Source organism: Haliotis cracherodii, unplaced genomic scaffold (assembly GCF_022045235.1).
Source record: "Haliotis cracherodii isolate W230 unplaced genomic scaffold, xgHalCrac1.p SCAF_1, whole genome shotgun sequence".
Taxonomy (NCBI): Eukaryota; Metazoa; Mollusca; class Gastropoda; order Lepetellida; family Haliotidae; genus Haliotis; species Haliotis cracherodii.
Genome location: NW_027266264.1, coordinates 64,336,357 through 64,355,543, shown reverse-complemented (window position 1 = coordinate 64,355,543; position 19,187 = coordinate 64,336,357). Strand labels below are relative to the sequence as shown.

The 19,187-nt window shown below is 38.9% G+C and overlaps 1 protein-coding gene across 2 annotated transcripts in view; it reads left to right on the top strand.

Annotated features, from left to right (window-relative positions):
- The window catches only part of LOC139456411 (acetylcholine receptor subunit beta-like 1), a 62,241-nt gene that overhangs the window by 23,694 nt on the left and 19,360 nt on the right, over nt 1-19,187 (top strand). Inside the window, exon 1 of one of the 2 annotated variants that reach the window (XM_071238150.1) lies at nt 15,277-15,693. The exons of the other annotated variant lie outside the window; for it this stretch is intronic. Coding sequence (XP_071094251.1) covers nt 15,606-15,693 — 88 coding nt within the window. The 5' untranslated portion in view covers nt 15,277-15,605. Of the gene's footprint in view, nt 1-15,276; nt 15,694-19,187 lie in introns of those variants that run through there. 2 annotated transcript variants of the gene reach the window in all.

The following is a 19,187-nucleotide window of genomic DNA, read 5'->3' as shown; positions in this document are numbered from 1 at the left end:
AACATGGGTTAAGGGTAGACTAGCGATTAGCATGTTCGCTATTCGGGTTAGATTTTGAATTCGAATCTCCATTGGACAGAATGTGTATCCTTTACGTTGTGTTAACCTCTATCCAAAGCATGCAACTCCATTCCTACACATGGATATAAAAATAACACTTTATAATAAAGTTTATGTCCCAAAATAATGTTAACATTTACATATTGTATATTTGAAAAAATAGAACTGTGTAATGTTTTCATGACACCCCTCCCTTTAATAAATTACCAGTCCCTTGTCTCGATGTTTGCCTGAGGTGATATGGTCTGAGTACATTTTTCTTCAGCATCCTTATATATGAACTCATCTTGATTCGAATTACGGTTGTCTCGTTGGAAACCTGATAACCAAAAACTTAGACATTGACCACGGTTCCAGTATCAATCCCTTAGACCTCGTACACGTGTCCATCCATATATTCTTAAGAAGATAGCACGTCATAAATGTCGGTGTGAATTGATCTCCCTCAATGTGGAACTTAGCAAACGGGCTCTAGGTGTTTCGATTGGGAGTACGTTTCACGATAGATTTACCCTAACAAAGACTGTGCAAACAGAACTACGTTGAATAAAACGACAAGGTCGGCCTTTGCCGGTCTAGTGTTTGGTATTAACCCATGGCTAGAAGATTTGAATGGCGACTTGGAACCAATCAATGAAGGGGCACTGCTACTCTCACGCTTTGTGTTCACCCTCTGTCGAGTCCGTGTTTGCTTTCCATTTTGACCAGACAGCTCTTGGTAGTATAGATCTGTCTTTTTCCATATAGCTGTTCGAAGGGACATCTAACAAGCAAGCGATTTATTAAATCTTTTCAAAGGTATACAATCTGTACAAACTCTGTATACAACTTTTCATTTGTAGCAGCGTGTCTGAGTCATGTAAAGATGAGATGTCACATCAGTTCTGCTGTTAATGTCAGATGCGTTCGTGATGTCGGTCTTATGACAGTCAAACAACTCATAATGAATTATATTGAAGTTTCATAACATCATCCACATTTGACCCACTGTCCAAAGCTGTTTCTTGGGCAAGTGCTTGTTAACGGTATTAGTATCAAAACAGAAACGTCTTATTAATTGTAATAAAGAAGTTGTATATCTATAGAACCATCTCCCTTGTTTAATATTAACACATTTCGACGATTTTCCCGAACGAAACATATGTAGTTTTGACATCTTGTTTTTACAGATTTTGGACGTTCGAGAACTTCATGATCATGAAAACCTTAAAAATGAGTTAATAAAGTTTTTGTGTTTGGGGGCTTTTAATGATAATAACAAATATAAGGACTAGTTGATACACTATGACACGATATCACAACTGTGTCTTTGAGTACCAATCATAAGGTTATTAAGATAGATTTACCAATCAAAGGCAATGTCAAATGCTTCGCACAAATTGATATATTGATTCACATGCATGGACCTACTTACCTATTTACATAAATGTATCAGCTCGATCAAACCATGCCGAAAATCGGTTTAATGTCCTAAGGTATTTTATATCAAGCTATCATCATCAAAAGCAAAATACATTCACATCCAAGTATTTTTTTTCTTCAGATACCACCCATATCCTATTCCGACGAGTCATTAATCATGCGCAGGTATTTACATTTTACTGCCGCTGCTTTTGTTTTACTACCTGCGCACCGTCGATGTATTCTCATGAGATGGGGAAACTATAGTGCCAGTGAAGGCAGACTTCCTTCCCTTACAGCTGGCTTCACTACAACCTACAGTTGTTGTAGTCGTTAATGCACAGCCCATCTGTGCATTGAATCAATAGTCATCAATATCTCGCCTGCAGTATCACCTTGATCTGTCATGGAAAAGTAAATCATATGTGAGAGCAATAAAGTGACCCAACACAGGATATTATATTTCAGAGGAAATTTCCTAACCAGAGCACCAGGTGTTGCTTCCTACAGATGCCTGGGTTCTTGTGAATATTGTGTCATATCTGCTTCAAACCACTAGTGAATATAACATAATATCTGCTTCTTATCTACTGGTACATATTGCATCATACACCTTCATATTCGACAATGAATACTATCCCATTTCGGGTTCAAATCTCCCGGTAAATATGGTATTATATCTGCTATAAATCTACTGTTGGATATTATATATTCGATTCTGTTTCAAATACATTGGTGAATATTTCTTCCTGTGTTTTCTTCACTGGTGAATACCGACCAGTTAAGGGTCACGCAGTGCTGAACATTCCAAGTGAAAGAGACCGAGATGCTTCTCATTGGATAAATCACAACAGGATATCACGTGACCACTTTTCTAATGGATACGTTGAGACAAAAAAAAAAGAATTTTCCGGTAATCTTGAAAGAAAGTTACTACAGCCATGAACAAAATATCTTAAGCCTTCCGTTCCCTTCCGATCGTTGAAATGACGTAAACTGAAAATAGGTTTTCACTTCTTTATATCCAAATTTGTTAGCTATGAAATAGAGTTGCTCCCCTTGGATCGCACTCGACAATATCAGTGCTCACCTGGGGCGATTTCGAACTTGTCAATTGTTATAATTGCCTCTTAACGTGTCATTTGCCTCGGGGTAAATAGTATTAGATGATGCATTCGCTCAAGTCAATGGGGGTTTCGAGACGTGCGTCAGATTTGCTGCAGCTTTACCCTTAGAGAGAGAACACATCACCTTTCACATGATTACTTCATCGCTGTAATAAGATGTGATTCACACACAAAACACAGATTTGGATTTTGTTATTGAAATTAATCCATATAAAGTTTCATAAAATTGAATACTCTGCTTAAAACCAATTATTGCTTTTCTTGATGATCTTGTTTCTATTGTCTTTAATACGAACTAACAAATAAAATGATTATCATGCCTTGTGAAAAAAATGTTTCTAATTCATCCAGATATGGATTCAATAGTTGAGAATGCAAGCTGTTGCAAGACCTTTGTCTGTTAATCTGGCACTGTTGAGAGCGCCCCTGTCATTTTCACTGATAGAACAACTTTGATGAAAGGTGAAGGAACAAGCTCCGTGACCGCTTAGATTCTCCAAGAACATAGATATTACAATCAGTACTATAACAAGACATGTACTTTGATAAGAATATTCACATGACCTTTAACGAAAATGACCCATTTCGAACCGTCCAGTAAAAGGTCATGACCTTCAGGCGATACGGTCAGGCTGTAATTTGCTTCACTAAAGACGTTAACACCATCTGGCAATGGAGCGTTGGAGCCTAACCTTAAAGTGGTTAAAGAGGATCAGAGGCGGTAGAATAATACCCAAACAATCTACTTGGTGTCAATTCTTTGAACAGCTTGTCTATTCTTATCTCAATAAACTGTAGCATGGTGTAGTTCCCGTATTTTCCAAATGCTTGTGATGTCTGTTTGGTTTTTCCTTTAACAAATTATTATTGTTCCACGTAGAACTGTATTTCCGTTCTCTAAATGAGCCATGGCACTCTGTAAAGGGTTTATTTCATGGTTCCAGCATCTAATCCGTGGAATTAGCAAAAGCTTTATACAGTTTTATGTTTTACTTTCAAAATGGTTTACAAGGGTCACCAAATACCCAACTCACGGCCACGTATCAAAAGAGTTACAAAGTAGGGTGCAGAATGAAGTTCAGACCTCCCCTTGAGCAGTTTCTGTTATTAACTACATTTTATGGCTATACTAGAACCATTAACCATGCTAAGTCGCCGGATGGCATATGGTAATATCTAAGATTAACCAAGTCTTTGATGTGCGCCATGTTGGACTTTCCGTCCTTTATTAATCGGGAACATCGTCGTTCATGTGGGCTTAATGCCACCTGATATACAGTTTCAGCAGAAGAAATGTTCTTCGTCATCCTTTTTGTCCCATAATCCAACATGACAACATAAAGTACACTTAAGTACCAAGTATAAGTGTTTCTTACTAACTTGCCTCTGCGCCTCTGTGTTTTCGCTTAGGTTTATCGATAATGTATAACTCCATATCCGTTTAGTGTGAAGAATTTAACATGTGTGTAAATTGTCGTGTATGGTGATCGAATTATGATCAATTACAATTTCTTTGTATGTGATGTTTGGTGCATGTGTACCTTATTTTCCTGTATCGTAACATCAAAAGGAACTAATTACATAGTAATATTGATCACATTCTGTGTAATATATGTTCTGATGTCATCATTAATAGCACGTTCCTTCCCCACATATGCATCACATGATAAATAGGAAGGACGATTTTGATGTGATTTACAGATGTCGTCATCTCGAACTATCGTTATCACAAAGGCGAGTTTGTCCAATAGGTGTCCCTAGGTTGCCATGGCAACCAGATATCATTCTATCCAATATTGTCCAATCTGTTTTGTCCTTATTGAGGTAAAGTGGATGGTCACAGGAAATATGTTGATCTCATCAAGTGGCCGCACTGTCAATGTTAACCTACAATATTTAACTTGTTATGCCATATATCCGTTACATCTTTCCTGCATATTCCCCTAAACAGACTAACCCTCGGCAACGACTTCTGATGGAATGATGTAGGTCCTGTTGCGAAAACGACACTGTTATTTGTGAAATACACATCAAATTCAAATCCATCCTGTATCTGCTAAAGCCAGTGTGTTGAAACTTGCATGTTTCAAATAAAATGTAATCATGTAATTGCAACCACATTATCAGTTAAAATATAAATTATTTATGATATACACATGAACACATTGCAAATGTATAGGGTTACAAAAATAGATGGCTTTCAAATTGAGTTCATTATCAGCCTAGCCTTCTTGTCGGGAAGATCCACCAGGGTACTTTTTTGGCTCATGCTATTGCGTGACTTAGTTACTTCTATAGTGATTTTATTGTGAAAGGAAGTGGGTGTGTGGACCACTATCCATCTCTTGCCTTATAATCCCCGTTTTTTACTGACGTAAACGGTCGACTAAGGTCATGATCGCACGTATGGTCCCGTTGTAAGTGGCTGGACGAACGCTTTTACTGCTCTATTGTATCTGTAGCTCATTAGACAGCTTGTGTTGCATGGAAAGAAATCGAAACTGTAATACATGAATTACTGGATGACAAAGGTGTATCAATACTACCAACATATTTTATGGTATCATAATTGCTCGAGATTAATACTCCGTAATAATATGATTATACAAAAATGATCAGTTAATGTTAAACGAAACTAATTAATATTCTGTTTGGAAATGAATCATTTTTGTTTTTATTACTAACGTATTCGTATATCCACGCAGTGTCGCCTTTGGGGGTCTGCTTTAATTGGTTCACTCACTTGCGTTGCACTATGTTCTTTCTTTCATAACAGAAGTGGGACCACAGAAGTACTGTTTAATTGGCTTGTGTCATGACAGACCTGAGTCCTCAAAGCCAAAACAAAACACACACTTTGAAGCAGACTAGGATACTAAAACAAGCCAGTATTGATTTCGCATGGGTTAGTTATTTCTCTCCTCGTATAGCCCTTCTAAAGAGTTGGCGAAGAGGGAAACGGGGCATAAAAAGGGCATTTCTTTGTAAAACAGTACATTTGCAGTAGGGAAAAAGCTGATTCAGACAGACATTTACAATGGCAAGCATTTCTGTTTATTATGTTTAACCAGAGGCTGTTGGCCTGATCTTGTCTGATCTTGGGGCTTATCTGAAACGGTGACAGCTCTTGGTTTGAGCCTTGTTAAAGTCACTAGCTTAGCCCAACAGCTGTTGGTGAGCACACAGGGAATGTACATTAATGATATATATTTTACGTATGTCAATGTTTGCTACTCGTTTTATAGGCTGGCAACTGGTGCTATCGATAAGCTAGAAAATGTTCCCCGTTTTCTCGAACATTTTCTGATGGAGTCACCAGTACAACAGAACACCCCAGTGTTGCGGAAACCTGGTGTCATCGGTAAGAAGACAACCCCACAGGTTGCGAACACATGGTGCCATCAGTACGACAGGACACCGCAAATTCTACGAGTTACATACATTTCTAAGTACCATTTTTGCAAACTTTGGCACTTTTTTATCGATATTACTTTGGGACTGAATTACATTTAGGTAACTACCATGTACATGGGTGTGTAATGTGTTTGTTTGTTGTTTAACGCCGTACGCAGCAATATGTGCATTAAGGCCGTATCCACAAGACATGTATTATTTAGCACTTGCTACACAAGACGAAGACGCAAGAAGGCATATTTAAAATTATACTTGCCGGCTTAGAGAATATCAAGCAGGCTGATGTTAACCTCATTATCTAATGTAGATGGTATGTCGAAGATACAGTAACAAAGATGTCACTTTTGGATTTTAACTTCTCTATTCCTTCACTGCGACATTTCGGGACATGATCTGGTGCCTATGTATTGGTATTTCCAACGTTTCGTATATTCTTTTTATTCTTACAGTGCTACATTTGCCTGCTTGCCTAAACAAAAGAATCATCTTTCCCGAAACTTCACACTGAAAAAATAGAAAGGAAATTGAAACAGGAAGGTCAATCCTTTCTTCGCTGAATAATACTTGTCAAATGAATTCAGTTGACAGAACTGTCACATATGCAGCTTGTTGCTGGGTACGAAAGGACGTAAAGAGAGTGGAAGATTACTCGGGTAATATAAGGTAGTTTCGAATGACGCTGTACCAGTACTATGTTTTAGTTGTTTAGGAAAATGCACATCCAGTAATGAAGACCTATGAGTGAGATTGTGGTATGTGTGAACTCTATGCAATGTTGTCTGTCGACAGGATAGTATATGTCGGTAACACCCATCAATGTATGAAGACGCCAGAACCAATACAAATTGGTGGTTTCTGACAAAGGCTTTGGGAACACCATTGTGTCAACCAACTAAATATATGTCGAAATGTCGAATCCAATTGTCGAAAATCGGATATGACGAGGTCAACTTCTCATCAGCGATTAGTAAATGAAACATTTTATTTTGTAAAAATGCAAATGGATCGGACACATTGTCGTCTCCATAACGCATAGATGTTATTACAAAATCATTACAGAAGGGAAAGAGGGAGAGAGAGAAAAAGAGAGAGGGGGGAGAGAGTAAAAGATAAAGCCATTAGTCTTGTGAATAGTTATGTCCTTTTTTGAGAACCAACAAAGGGTTTCTTGTCGTTCGTTTCATCCAGAGTAGCTTGCATTTGAGAGTGTAGTGAGACAGTACCATAGTCTGTATGTATGTGGACAGGACATTGTGTTTTCCTTCAATACTTACTTACGCATGCCATTACATTACAGCCGCATAGGTTAGAGGCTATTTTGTTTCGAATTTGATCAAAACTTCATATCCGTTTTGTTCACCAGGGTGGTTAACTTCACACTCCATACCTACTGAAACACATAAATACCAAAACATAGCAGATTCAACTAAACATTTTATCAATATCAAGTGTGTTATAATATTATTATGCCTCTTGTTTTTGTAGTTTCGTATTGGATTAGAAAACATAATTGAACATCAAAGTGTTATTCTGGTCAGCAGCTTAACATAGATGATACCTTTACAAACATTCTGATTCTGATGCTGATTCCCTCTTTTTAAGGTTATAACCTTCAGTATAAGATACGTACTTTCTTGGTTCTCGGTACATATTTCTCTATATTCCCCTGGGTGAAGTCAGAGCCATATTCCTAAAGTGGGTGTCGCTCTTCACTGGAGGAGGTGAGACTCGTCCATGTTTACACCGACTATGCCGTGCCTGTGTTTACTGATAAACACGGCACTATCTCCATCTTGTCTCCCTCATAGTCTAGATGATGGGATATTGCACATCTTTGCAGAGATAGACTCCTTTTATGTCTACATCCTGTAAATATTTTGATGGTTTCCTATGAATGGTTAAGTGCATGGCATGAAAAAGAAGAATAGAAATTGGCACTGTTTTCACAACACTTGGGAGGTACAAGACAACATAGAGCTTGTTTGGGCTTTTATTTGTTGCCACGTGTAAGGAATCTTAGAGGGCATCGGTGCAAAATGCCCCATATAGTCTATACCTCACTTGAGACTGTCATGACTGCTTGAAACTTTTCACCATCTACTTGCATAAAGCATAACTCAAATCGGTTTTTCGCACGATTCATTCAAGTTTGAATTGTAAGCGGTATTTAGTTTTCTTTACTCGCTAAAAGAAGCGTAACATTAACATCACCTGTCTTAGTACTGCGGTATTTTAAGTTGGTTGTTATCGTAAGTTATTTCACAATCGGTGTGTTATGCTTATCATTAGACGCATGGCCTATCCACATTCATGTTGTCGTGTATGTAAGAAAACATTACGATGTGAAACCTAATGTATGTTATGCATCTTCTCAATAGTCAATCACCTTCACGTCATGAAACATCTCTAGGCTATTGTACATCCTGTATGGCCCTGATCCCAAGTAACCTCATGTACCATGAAGGCCACAAACACAATCTCCTGTCCACTGTATGTTATGCAACGCCATGATCACGAGTACTCTCCAGAACCCTGTACATCACAAAATACCACAATTCGTTATGTCCAAGGTTGACATCCTACACTCGCATTCTATGCTGACATCCTACGAAGTGACTGCGCCTGGTGTTTTGAAGTTCATTTAACTACCAGATAATTGATTCATTTAGGAAATATAAGAAGCTACAGAATGCTACCAAATGGAAAATGACTCATTCCGCCTGAAGCACTGATATTCAAGACATTAGGCGCACTTTATTGCGTTCGTACCCTTTGTGTATGTCCCTCAGTTGCCGATTAAGTACATCCAATTACCCACGAGATATGGGACACTAACTGGGGTATAATTTGCCTTATCCACAATATACGATCACTGTAAACAGATAAAAAGCATCTGAGTCGTTTGGAATTTTAATTGAAAATATCCCACATAAGAAATCGACTGTGGCAAATTGTATTGCATGTTACGTTCTCTGGACATCTTTGAGTGGAGAGAGTAGGAAGAAAAATATTTGTGGCTTAGAATTAACTGTTATGTAACAGCATTCACAATCGTACTAGAAATCATTTCACTGAAACTTCTTCGTCGTCGTCAGGATTATACATGTACATCTTGATGTCGGGTTAAATATGTCTTCTTGATATCAGGTTACTTTATACATGTACCAGACGTTTCTTGATATCAGGGTTATATCTCTTTTTTTATATCAATATGTCTTCTTGGGATATTAGGTGGATATGTTTTCCTGATATCAGGGATATATTTCTTCTTGGTAGCAGGGTTAGAACTTATCTTGTCGCCAGGGTTATATCTCTTCTTGACATAATTAGATATCTCTTCTTGATATCATGATTATGTATGTATGTCTTCTTGATATATGGGATATATCTCTTCATGATATTAGTGGTATATTGCTTTTTGATATTAGGATTATATGTCTTCTTGATATCAGGGTATTATATCTTCTTAGAATCAGGAGTACATGTTTTCTTGGCGCCAGAACCCGATTAGGAATAGGTCCAAGAACCGACGATGGTCTGCATTTTCAGTAACAGGTTTGCCTGATCCAGAATAAATTACTGAAGACGTAGTAGCCTTGTTGTTGGAAGGCTGCTCTGTCATATCGAAGACCCTGGTTCCCACACCAGCAAACGTGTTATCCCCAGCGGCATATGCCTGGAATGTTGCCCAAAGCGGCTTAAACCTCACTCACTCAATCGTGAAATTTCATAGATAATGCATTGTACACACTGGTCGCCAAACTTAACGGTGCCTTAATAAAAAAAATCGTTATTTACGTACATGGTTTTGGTTCTTCATAAATGCGCAATATATAGTTTCTGCTCCTGTTTATGGCATTTACTTTGTCTTTTGCTTTAGAAATATTAGTTCTGATTGCGAATTGAGTCTGCTGAAACCTTGATTTACGAGGGTGTCATGGAGACTAACACAATCGAAGTGTGATGCAATAATCTCTGTGATAACTCCTGCCTTTAAAACTGTTTCAAAGATGATTCATGTGTTAAGTGAGTGAGTGAGTGAGTATGGTTTTACGTCGCTTTTAGCAATATTCCAGCAATATGGGTACAATGTGTGAAGCCCATTTCTGGTGTCCCCCGCCGTGATATTGCTGGAATATTGCTAAAAACGGCGTAAAACCATACTCACTCACTCATGTGTGAAAGCTGATCATTAATATCAAATGTATAGTCTTGTTCATTTGTTTCGAATTCAAGTTCTCAGTGTGAAGAGCCAACTCTTTTGCCTCCAGACAAGCCCACCGCCCGATCTTCAAACAGATGTCTCAAGCTGTCGTCATCACAGGAAAAAAATATCATCTTCTGACTCTATGATACACTACGTACACATGTGTTTAGACAATGATTCATGTATGTATCCTGCTCAGGCGGGCGTCTATAGGACTCACACATGGTTTGTTGGGCATATTATCTGAGTTGAAGATTACCCATTGATACACCCACGTTTGAGGTATCATGGTAACCTTATTCTTCTCCTATATATCATACTAATGTCAAAGTAAATTTGAAACGCATTCCTTTATTAATAGCTTTAAAATGTCAGAAATATTTCTCATATTTCTCGACCTGCCTGCTAAGTGGGAATATGGTGAAACAATCCCTATATTATTCCGCTAACGAGGCACCAGTATCTCCCTGTTCTACACTGTGTGGGTTGAGATGAGGGTAGGACGGTGCATCGACCTGCTTGTGTTGTACTGTGATGCTCGAACCGACAGGAAGGGGTAACTGGGGCACTTTCTGGGTCATATTATTGAATTTATTACAGTGATGAGAGTGCTTTGACCCGTACACCAAGGGAAAGAAAGAAATTGGAACATAAATCATTAGCATTTAATTACAGAGGTACCATTGTCGATCAGTGTATGTTCCTTGCTGTTTATACCTTTGTTTGAGATTGCACGGTTACTGTTGAGATCCTTTGACTTTGAGTTATTGCAAGGACGTCCTGCTGAGGGTACTACTGAGCACTTCGTACATGTTGTAGCCATATGTATCATATATATTACTTTTAGGATACATTGTTTATAGTACGTTATATTTATGATGATCTATGACAAGTGATTTTTAATTCATACCAGGGGTCACACTGATTCAAGTGTACACAGTTCATTATAATCGTAATGATTTAACAGTGCGCATTACGGGTAGATGTCCTTCACTCACTCACTCACCGACTCACTCACTCATTCACTCTCACAGGGGCGGTAGGGTAGCCTAGTGGCGGTGTGGTAGCCCACTGGCCTAGTGGCTAAAGACCGGGGTTCTATTCCTCACATGGGTACAATGTGTGAAGCCCATTTCTTGTGTCCTTCGCCTTGATATTGCTGAAATATTGTTAAAAGCGGCGAACAAAAATACACACACTCACTCCCACTCTCTCACAACGATTAATTTTCTTTGCATAATCATTTCGACACATACGTCAATATCTGATTTTGATCCCTGTTAATTATGTTATGTTATGTTATTATGTACATAAGAAGGTCTATTTTGTATTTCAATGATTTCTCTACAATTGTGCGTTGATTGATTGGACACATACTGTAAAATACGGTTATAACGAACTCAAGGGGACTACTATTTTTAGTTCGTTATAACCGTAGTTCGTTATAAGCATATATACAGCATAACTACAGCAAATAGTCGGGACTAAAAAGTAAGTTCGTTATATCCGCGTGTTCGTTATAACCGGAGTTTACTGTATTTATATTTAACTGTTCACGGATTATTTCTAAGATAAACTGTGTCATGACAGCGCCTTCACTCACGGCGGGTGCAGGACAAGAACACTCGTGGAATTCGGGAACATGTGCTCGGGAACACCTGGTGTCAGCATTGTTTACATTGATTACTGAGGTCATGTCTCTTGTAATATTTTGGTCCAATAGTTAGAATGTAATGGCTATCAGCGCTAATATTACCGCTTTATGATCATTCGAGCGTGATCACCCCAAAATCATGACTCACCGATTTGACATTGATGTCGTTAATTGATCGCGAATTGGATGCAGGCAGCCAAATGCACGCTCATCTGTTCAGCTGCGCGGTATATATTCACAAGTATGGTTGTGATTAGAACACAGAAAATATGGTTAGCACATATAACTAGATAGGTACTATGTATATAGCACGCCTTAAGAGTGCAAAGTTTAGTTATGGTGATTTTTAGCTGATAAGTATATTTCTAACTTAATATTAAGGTGACGAGTGAGCGAGCGAGTGAAGGGGTAAGTGAAACAAGATATCACAACGGAGGACCCAGAGATGGGCGAACGATTTAGCTTCAGGCACTGAGTTACTCCACTGCCCCGAATAGAAGTTGCATAACCACTATGATACATGTATGTCATTACTGCGTCATCATATCGAGAGTTTCATTCACATAAAAATTCAATATTATATTCATATGAAAACATGTCTAACATTGATCTCACATTTCAGTTGTGTTTTTTTCCTTCTTGAACGACTTTTCATTCATATTCGCATCAAGCTCATGTTTCACGTGAAAGGAATGTGAAAGCTTGTAATTGATTTTGGGGATAAAATATTCCAACATAACTGACATATGTCAATTACATCTGCCCCATGCCGCAACATAAATCTAATTTGTTTACATGTCAATTCTAGCGGAATGTGATCATTAATTGAGCGTGGAGTTGGGGTTGGGGTAATCACGGCAAAATGCACGACGGTAGGGCGGGGAACACAACAGCTGGTCGTCAGGCACAGCTGGGGCTGTCTAACAGGCTGTGCTTCACACTACATTATTCACAATAAAATTGATAGGAGGATTGAGTCATGGTCGAACGCCCTATTTGCCTTCTACATTCAATATCAAAGTCTTGTCTGGGGATTTACAGTGTTTGTTTGTGTTACTTTCTATGAAAGATATTGTGTGGATTTAGAAATGAGTTTCAGCTCAAATTGCTATCACGGAACAACGTCTTAGTTGTGTTGGTTTATTGTTTGTTTGCTGTTAACGGCGTCTGTAAATAATCGAGTCTGGACCAGACAATCCAGTGATTGACATCATGAGCCTCGATCTAAGCAACTTTGATACTATATATATATATATGACATGTACCAAACAGGTCAGCGAGCCTGACCTCCCGTTCCCGTTAGTCGCCTCTTACGACAAGCATGAGCTGCTGAAGACCAATTCTAATCCAAATCTTCACGGATGATCGTCTGAGTAATCTGGTCAACAGTCAATCATAAACTTAAACGGTGTCCTGATTAAACTAAGACAACGACTCAATATCATTCAATGCACTAGTTACAATAATGTCTAAATCCTGTGGGCGCTGTGGACATATGAGCCCAGTATATGTGGATTTGTTGGGCAAAATAAATGTCTGCTTAGTTTAACACGTGACCCACAATCAAATAATTGTTTAGATCTTAATTGTATTCAGGAACAGGTATATTTCCTAAACTACATGCCTCCTACGTTATGGTCAATAGTGTTGAGTCCCTTAACCGTGCAAGGATCCGCTAATCGTGGGTTCGAATCCAATGTTAATCTAGAACATAATCTTTGGTCTGTCAGCACTACATTTCGTGTTCTTAGGATTCACCTGTGTTACAGCATCTATGTCAAAATGAGAATTATATCTGACATGTTGTCTAAAGAGGAGTCAAACTAGCTCTTTCACTAACTCGATATCCAAATCTTAAACGACCAATATATATACATAGTTGCAACATGACAAAACATAATTCGACACAACTAATTCAGTGTAAACAATAAGGAAGGCGTCAAGGTGCGATGTATGTTTCATAAACACTTTACATGCACCCTATCAACACATGTGTTAACTTCACGCTGAGTCCATCAATATAACAGCAATATCACGGCGGGGTACACAAGACATGCTTGGGCGTCACAGTGTGGGCAGTCGAACCCAGGCCTTCGTCGCGACGAGGACACAAGGCTACCCTTGTTAATTCAGTAAGTGCACAGTGACATGTCATGACAAAAGTTAACCCGCTTATCAACATGTTTTCATGAAATCAACATGGACATTAATCCAACGACAACCTGACCAACGGTTTTATTTGTAGATTGCATTAGGTGCCTTACAACCTACCAATGTCTGGAATTCCACAGTATGATAATCCTTCCCGGAATTACCCCCCGTAGCTCGATGACTAGCTTTTGATGTATTCAAAGTACCTAGGCACTCACAGGGGAAGGCGAGTCATTCAGGAAACATTCCCCCGGGAGCCTCAGGGGTCGGATAACGATACTGTAGTTAGAAGGTGCTCCCTGCACACAAATATGCTGTCAAAACTTACAATGTTTCAGATCATGTTTTGCGATTAATGTTTATCTTTGAAATGTTGGACTTCCTAAAATTGCGCCTACCTTGTCATCCGTCAACTTCTAAGCAATGCCTATCAAACAATTCTTCCTGTTATTGTTTATGAATTTGATGTAACGTTAATTGTTACTGTTTGTTAATTTCGATGGATACCTCGGATAATCGAAATTAAAGGTTTGCATTATTTACAAAGATGGTATTTATCAAACAAAATAACATGTAGTGATAATTATTAGTTGAATAAACTTGGGGACTTACAGTGAAAGAAGTGAGTTTTGTTTAATGCCACTTCAACAGTGTTATTGTGGGATGAAAGCCCGAAGTGATGCGGGTCTCAGCTGTTCCTCTTTAGTAGAACCCACGAGCACGGGGTTAAATTAAAACAAGGGATCATAATCAGGGAGAATCTTGGATTCGAACCCACGATCATTAGGGCGCTCGATCGTCTTTAGGTGGCATCGAAGTATCTTATCCTATGAGGTAACTCAAGTTTGTAGTTATCATAATCATATCCTTAGAGGAAGTAATTAATACTGAAAGATGCAAATGTTCATGTTGTAGTGATCGATATGACAATGACAATGGTCTCGTTTGAAGTGCATCAACAGCCCATGCATTTAAACATAATCCTCATGAAAAGTATCCTCATGATCACGAAAACAATGGAAACATCCTTGGTTTATCTAATCACACACCAACTTATGCATATGATTAATTTCCATTTTACCCTTTACAGTTACCCCAATCCACTTAAAAAACAGATGTCCTTCTCCATGTCATCAATCTATGTATATATCATGTATGTTTGAGTGCTCCCGAGTCGGCGTGCCCGTGGCAACATAGCGCCCACGTGGCTAACTCCTGCAGCATCAGCGAGATCCTGCTTACTCTGCCCGCCGGCTGTTTCCTCTGCTAGCTCTCGCCATTCCCCCACAAGTTTGAATCAACCGCACCGCACACACGAACGAAGCATACGGCGAAAAAGGACGCTTAGGCAATATTCAATAGATGCATATATCCCACTGTGTCACTGCCTGAACCAAACAGTTTCCATCCAGCTAACTGACTTTGATATTCCGAAGCACGTGCTGTCATGGGAACTATAAACTTTACAGGAAGTACCTTGACGCATGCGTACTGAGTGTCTTGACACACCGAACAACAACCGACCTTAAAACCTGTAGTAATAGGTTATGTTGACTCGGAGTGATAGTCGGAGTTGGAGAGATCATGCACTATGCAGATCGAGAGTTCGGGATTACTGTTAGCTGCGGTGACGCTGATCAGTGTTTTAGTTGAAGCCAAAGAGCAGTACGAGTTGCGAGGTAAGAGAGACTTAGTTATGCCACCCTTGTAGCGCCATCTCTTCCCAACTTCCATTGATTCAAGCCCTCACAATAATCACCGCTCTCCCTCGCACACTCATCCCCTTGACGCTTAGCATCTCGCAGCGTCCATAGCTTCACCCATTTTCTTTCCCTCGGAACCAAAACACGGCCAAACTGACCTTATCATTGTGGGCCGTTGTGGTTGGATCAGATGTCTTTCTAACTTGAAGTCGCCATTTACTTTATGTGATGTGTTTACGAATATTGCCTCGGAATTTATGTTGACTGGAGTAAATTTGGCTGTGAGCGTCGGCAAAATGTAAACGCGGCAATGTTTAATGTCACATGTGAACAAATGTTGAAGACACGACCGTTCATTATATTAGCATGCTATAAATTGATCAATAGCCAGCCCTTGGGTTCAATCAATCCCTCCATTAGGATAAAGTTTCACGTTGAGGGGAGGGCTATTATTTTTAATGACTAGAACGATAGACTTTCATATGGTACACACTGATACAATCACAATTCATGCACATTTTCACTACTGCTTAATAAGATAGTGTACATAAAGAAACATGCGCGTCGACGCAATAAAGCCATCGTGTGTGCTGTATACGCTACCAGGGATATATGACAGACATGTTGTGCTAGTCTCTCAATACTAAGGCGCTGAGAAGACCACGCAGTGTCTAAGCTGTGAGACTCTAAACTCCAGTATTGACCGATGATGGTTGCTACACAAAGTCTTTACTACAATCGTCCCATCACTCCACTAGATTGAGGGCTTTTGAATATACAGCGAACAACGAGGAAATCGTTAACATATCTGAGTTTATCATCCATCCGAGATACTTGCTGAACTCGATGCTACATTGCTGTCACTATGGTACGCTTATGCACAAGATCCGGGGTCAAATGCGAGATGTGGCTTTTGATAGGATAAGTATTCGGCTCCACTGTATATATGTTTAATTTGGATGTCTGCTACAGACAGGGCTGTCGTGGTTGAACATGCATTGTTATGAATGTAGGTAATATCACATATCTGTTACACGATAAATCATCATTGCATATGTGCCAAAAATAGTTAATGACTGTTCGCATTTTGTAAAGATTCAGATACCTATTTATATGTTTACTGATGGTGTTATGGGTCAGAATTGATCAGTACCAGATGCATCTTATCATCCAAAACACTCATTCTAATAACATCATTAGAAAATTCTTTTTGTATGTATTGAAACACAGAACCAATTAAGAATTCTCTTATAGGCATAATTACATGGTATGTGTATTCGTATAAAGGTAATCCTTATTTGAGAAAAGCATTTATTTGTGTCATCTTCGTTACAAACTTGAGTCAATTTGACCCTCACCCCGGTGTTTGTTTACACATACATTAAGCATTATTCCTAAAAGTCCATGGATCCAGACATAGTTTGGTCTCAATACTGAAATAACCAGAAACAATGGCAACATGTTCATGACATCTAGTCAGTTGCCTATTCCAGCATGGCCTACGACCAGACATGTGTGTGTGAATGAAAGTGGTAATGATAGCACATGCAGATCAATACATGCAGCCGCGACATGGGCAGTGCGACAAGCAGGATTTCAACCCTGGAGACAGCCGTGGATTAGTCAGATGGACATCACACATTCAATCATCATATTAGCGCCTACTCCTCATCAGCTGGCTAGTTATCGTATATTTGGTTTCCTTGTAAATCAGTTGGGGTATGAGTTGCCCTTACCACTGATGATCCTTATTTAGGCTATATATTTGCAGAGTGGATACCTAAGCGTTAGCCAATCAATGTATTGTACTTGGCCTTATTGAACAGTTTTATTATTTTTATATATAATGGCAACGGCATATTTAACTTGGGTCTTTGTGTATGTCAGGTGCTTCCTCATTGCGCATGTTTATATTAGTCATTAATATATTAAGAGCACAGATCGAACACTTTCACGTCAGTAAGGCTGCATCACGTATCATCACATGTATGATCTATGTCTTCAGTGAGAAGGTTATTTTCGTGAAATACATCCAGTACTGGCTCATGTATTGGCAATATTAGATATCTCACCCATCATTCACTATGTTTATCGAGTGGACGTAGTATTTCCCCATTTCTCTATCACTGTAATTGGAAAGTTTAGTTTCATAATAACAATAATATCCACAACTTCCTCAAGAGAATGCCTTACATTGAAAGAAACGATGTATCTGTTTCAATGTGTTAGTATTGTCATTCTTATGGCTGTATACGTTGGGGCATACATATGGCTGAAGTGAAAGAGCTGATCCATAAGCACAGCTGTTGGGAAACGGAAGCCATCTGTGGTTGTGCGTTCTCGGGATGTATATGAAACTATGTTGTTTTGACACAGATTATTACTTGATTCGATACTTAAGAACTCGGGTTGTTGTGCCTGTTGACAAATCTTAGTTTAACCTTACTCTACATGATAGTTCATTAGTATTAGGCGAACATATACTTCTGAGAATGTGAGTTAGTGATATGGTAAGGTGTAGCTGGGGCTGCAGATGTATCAATGTCAAGATACAACCGAATTCAGGCCTCTTGGAACTGATCCGTAGATGAGCACCACAGGCGGCCCCATGGCCACTATTTTCACTTGAAACATATCAATATTACTTTAAAATATTATTTATCACTTCCATTTTAGCTTTTGGATATGGTGAATGGTTGGATTAATCGGTATTGTTGGCCAGTTTCATGACTATATTGTATATTGTTGAACCAGCGATCTGGATAGTTTCATGACTATATTGTATATTGTTGAAACAGCAATCTGGATAGTTTCATGTTCATAGTGTATATTGTTGAAACAGCAATCTGGATAGTTTCATGTTCATAGTGTATATTGTTTTAACAGCAATCTGGATAGCCTCATGTTCATATTGTGTATTGTTGAACCAGCGATATGGATAGCCCCACGTTCATAGTGTATATTGTTGAACCAGCGATCTGGATAGTTTCATGTCCATATTGTGCATTGTTGAACCAGCGATCTGGATAGCCTCATGTCCATAGTGTATATTGTTGAACCAGCGATCTGGATAGCTTCATGTCCATATTGTGTATTGTTAAACCAGCGATCTGGATAGCCTCATGTCCATAGTGTATATTGTTGAACCAGCGATCTTGATAGTTTCATGGCCATGGTGTATAGTGTTGAACCAGCAATCTGGATAGTTTCATGTCCATAGTGTATATTGTTGAACCAGCAATCTGGATAGTTTCATGTCCATAGTGTATATTGTTGAACCAGCAATCTGGATAGTTTCATGTCCATAGTGTATATTGTTGAACCAGCAATCTGGATAGTTTCATGTTCATAGTGTGTATTGTTGAACCAGCAAAAGGAGTAGCCTCATGTTTATAGTGTGTATTGTTGAACCAGGTATCTGGTGAGTCTCATATTCATAGTGTACTGCACACATAGTCATATTGCCTCAT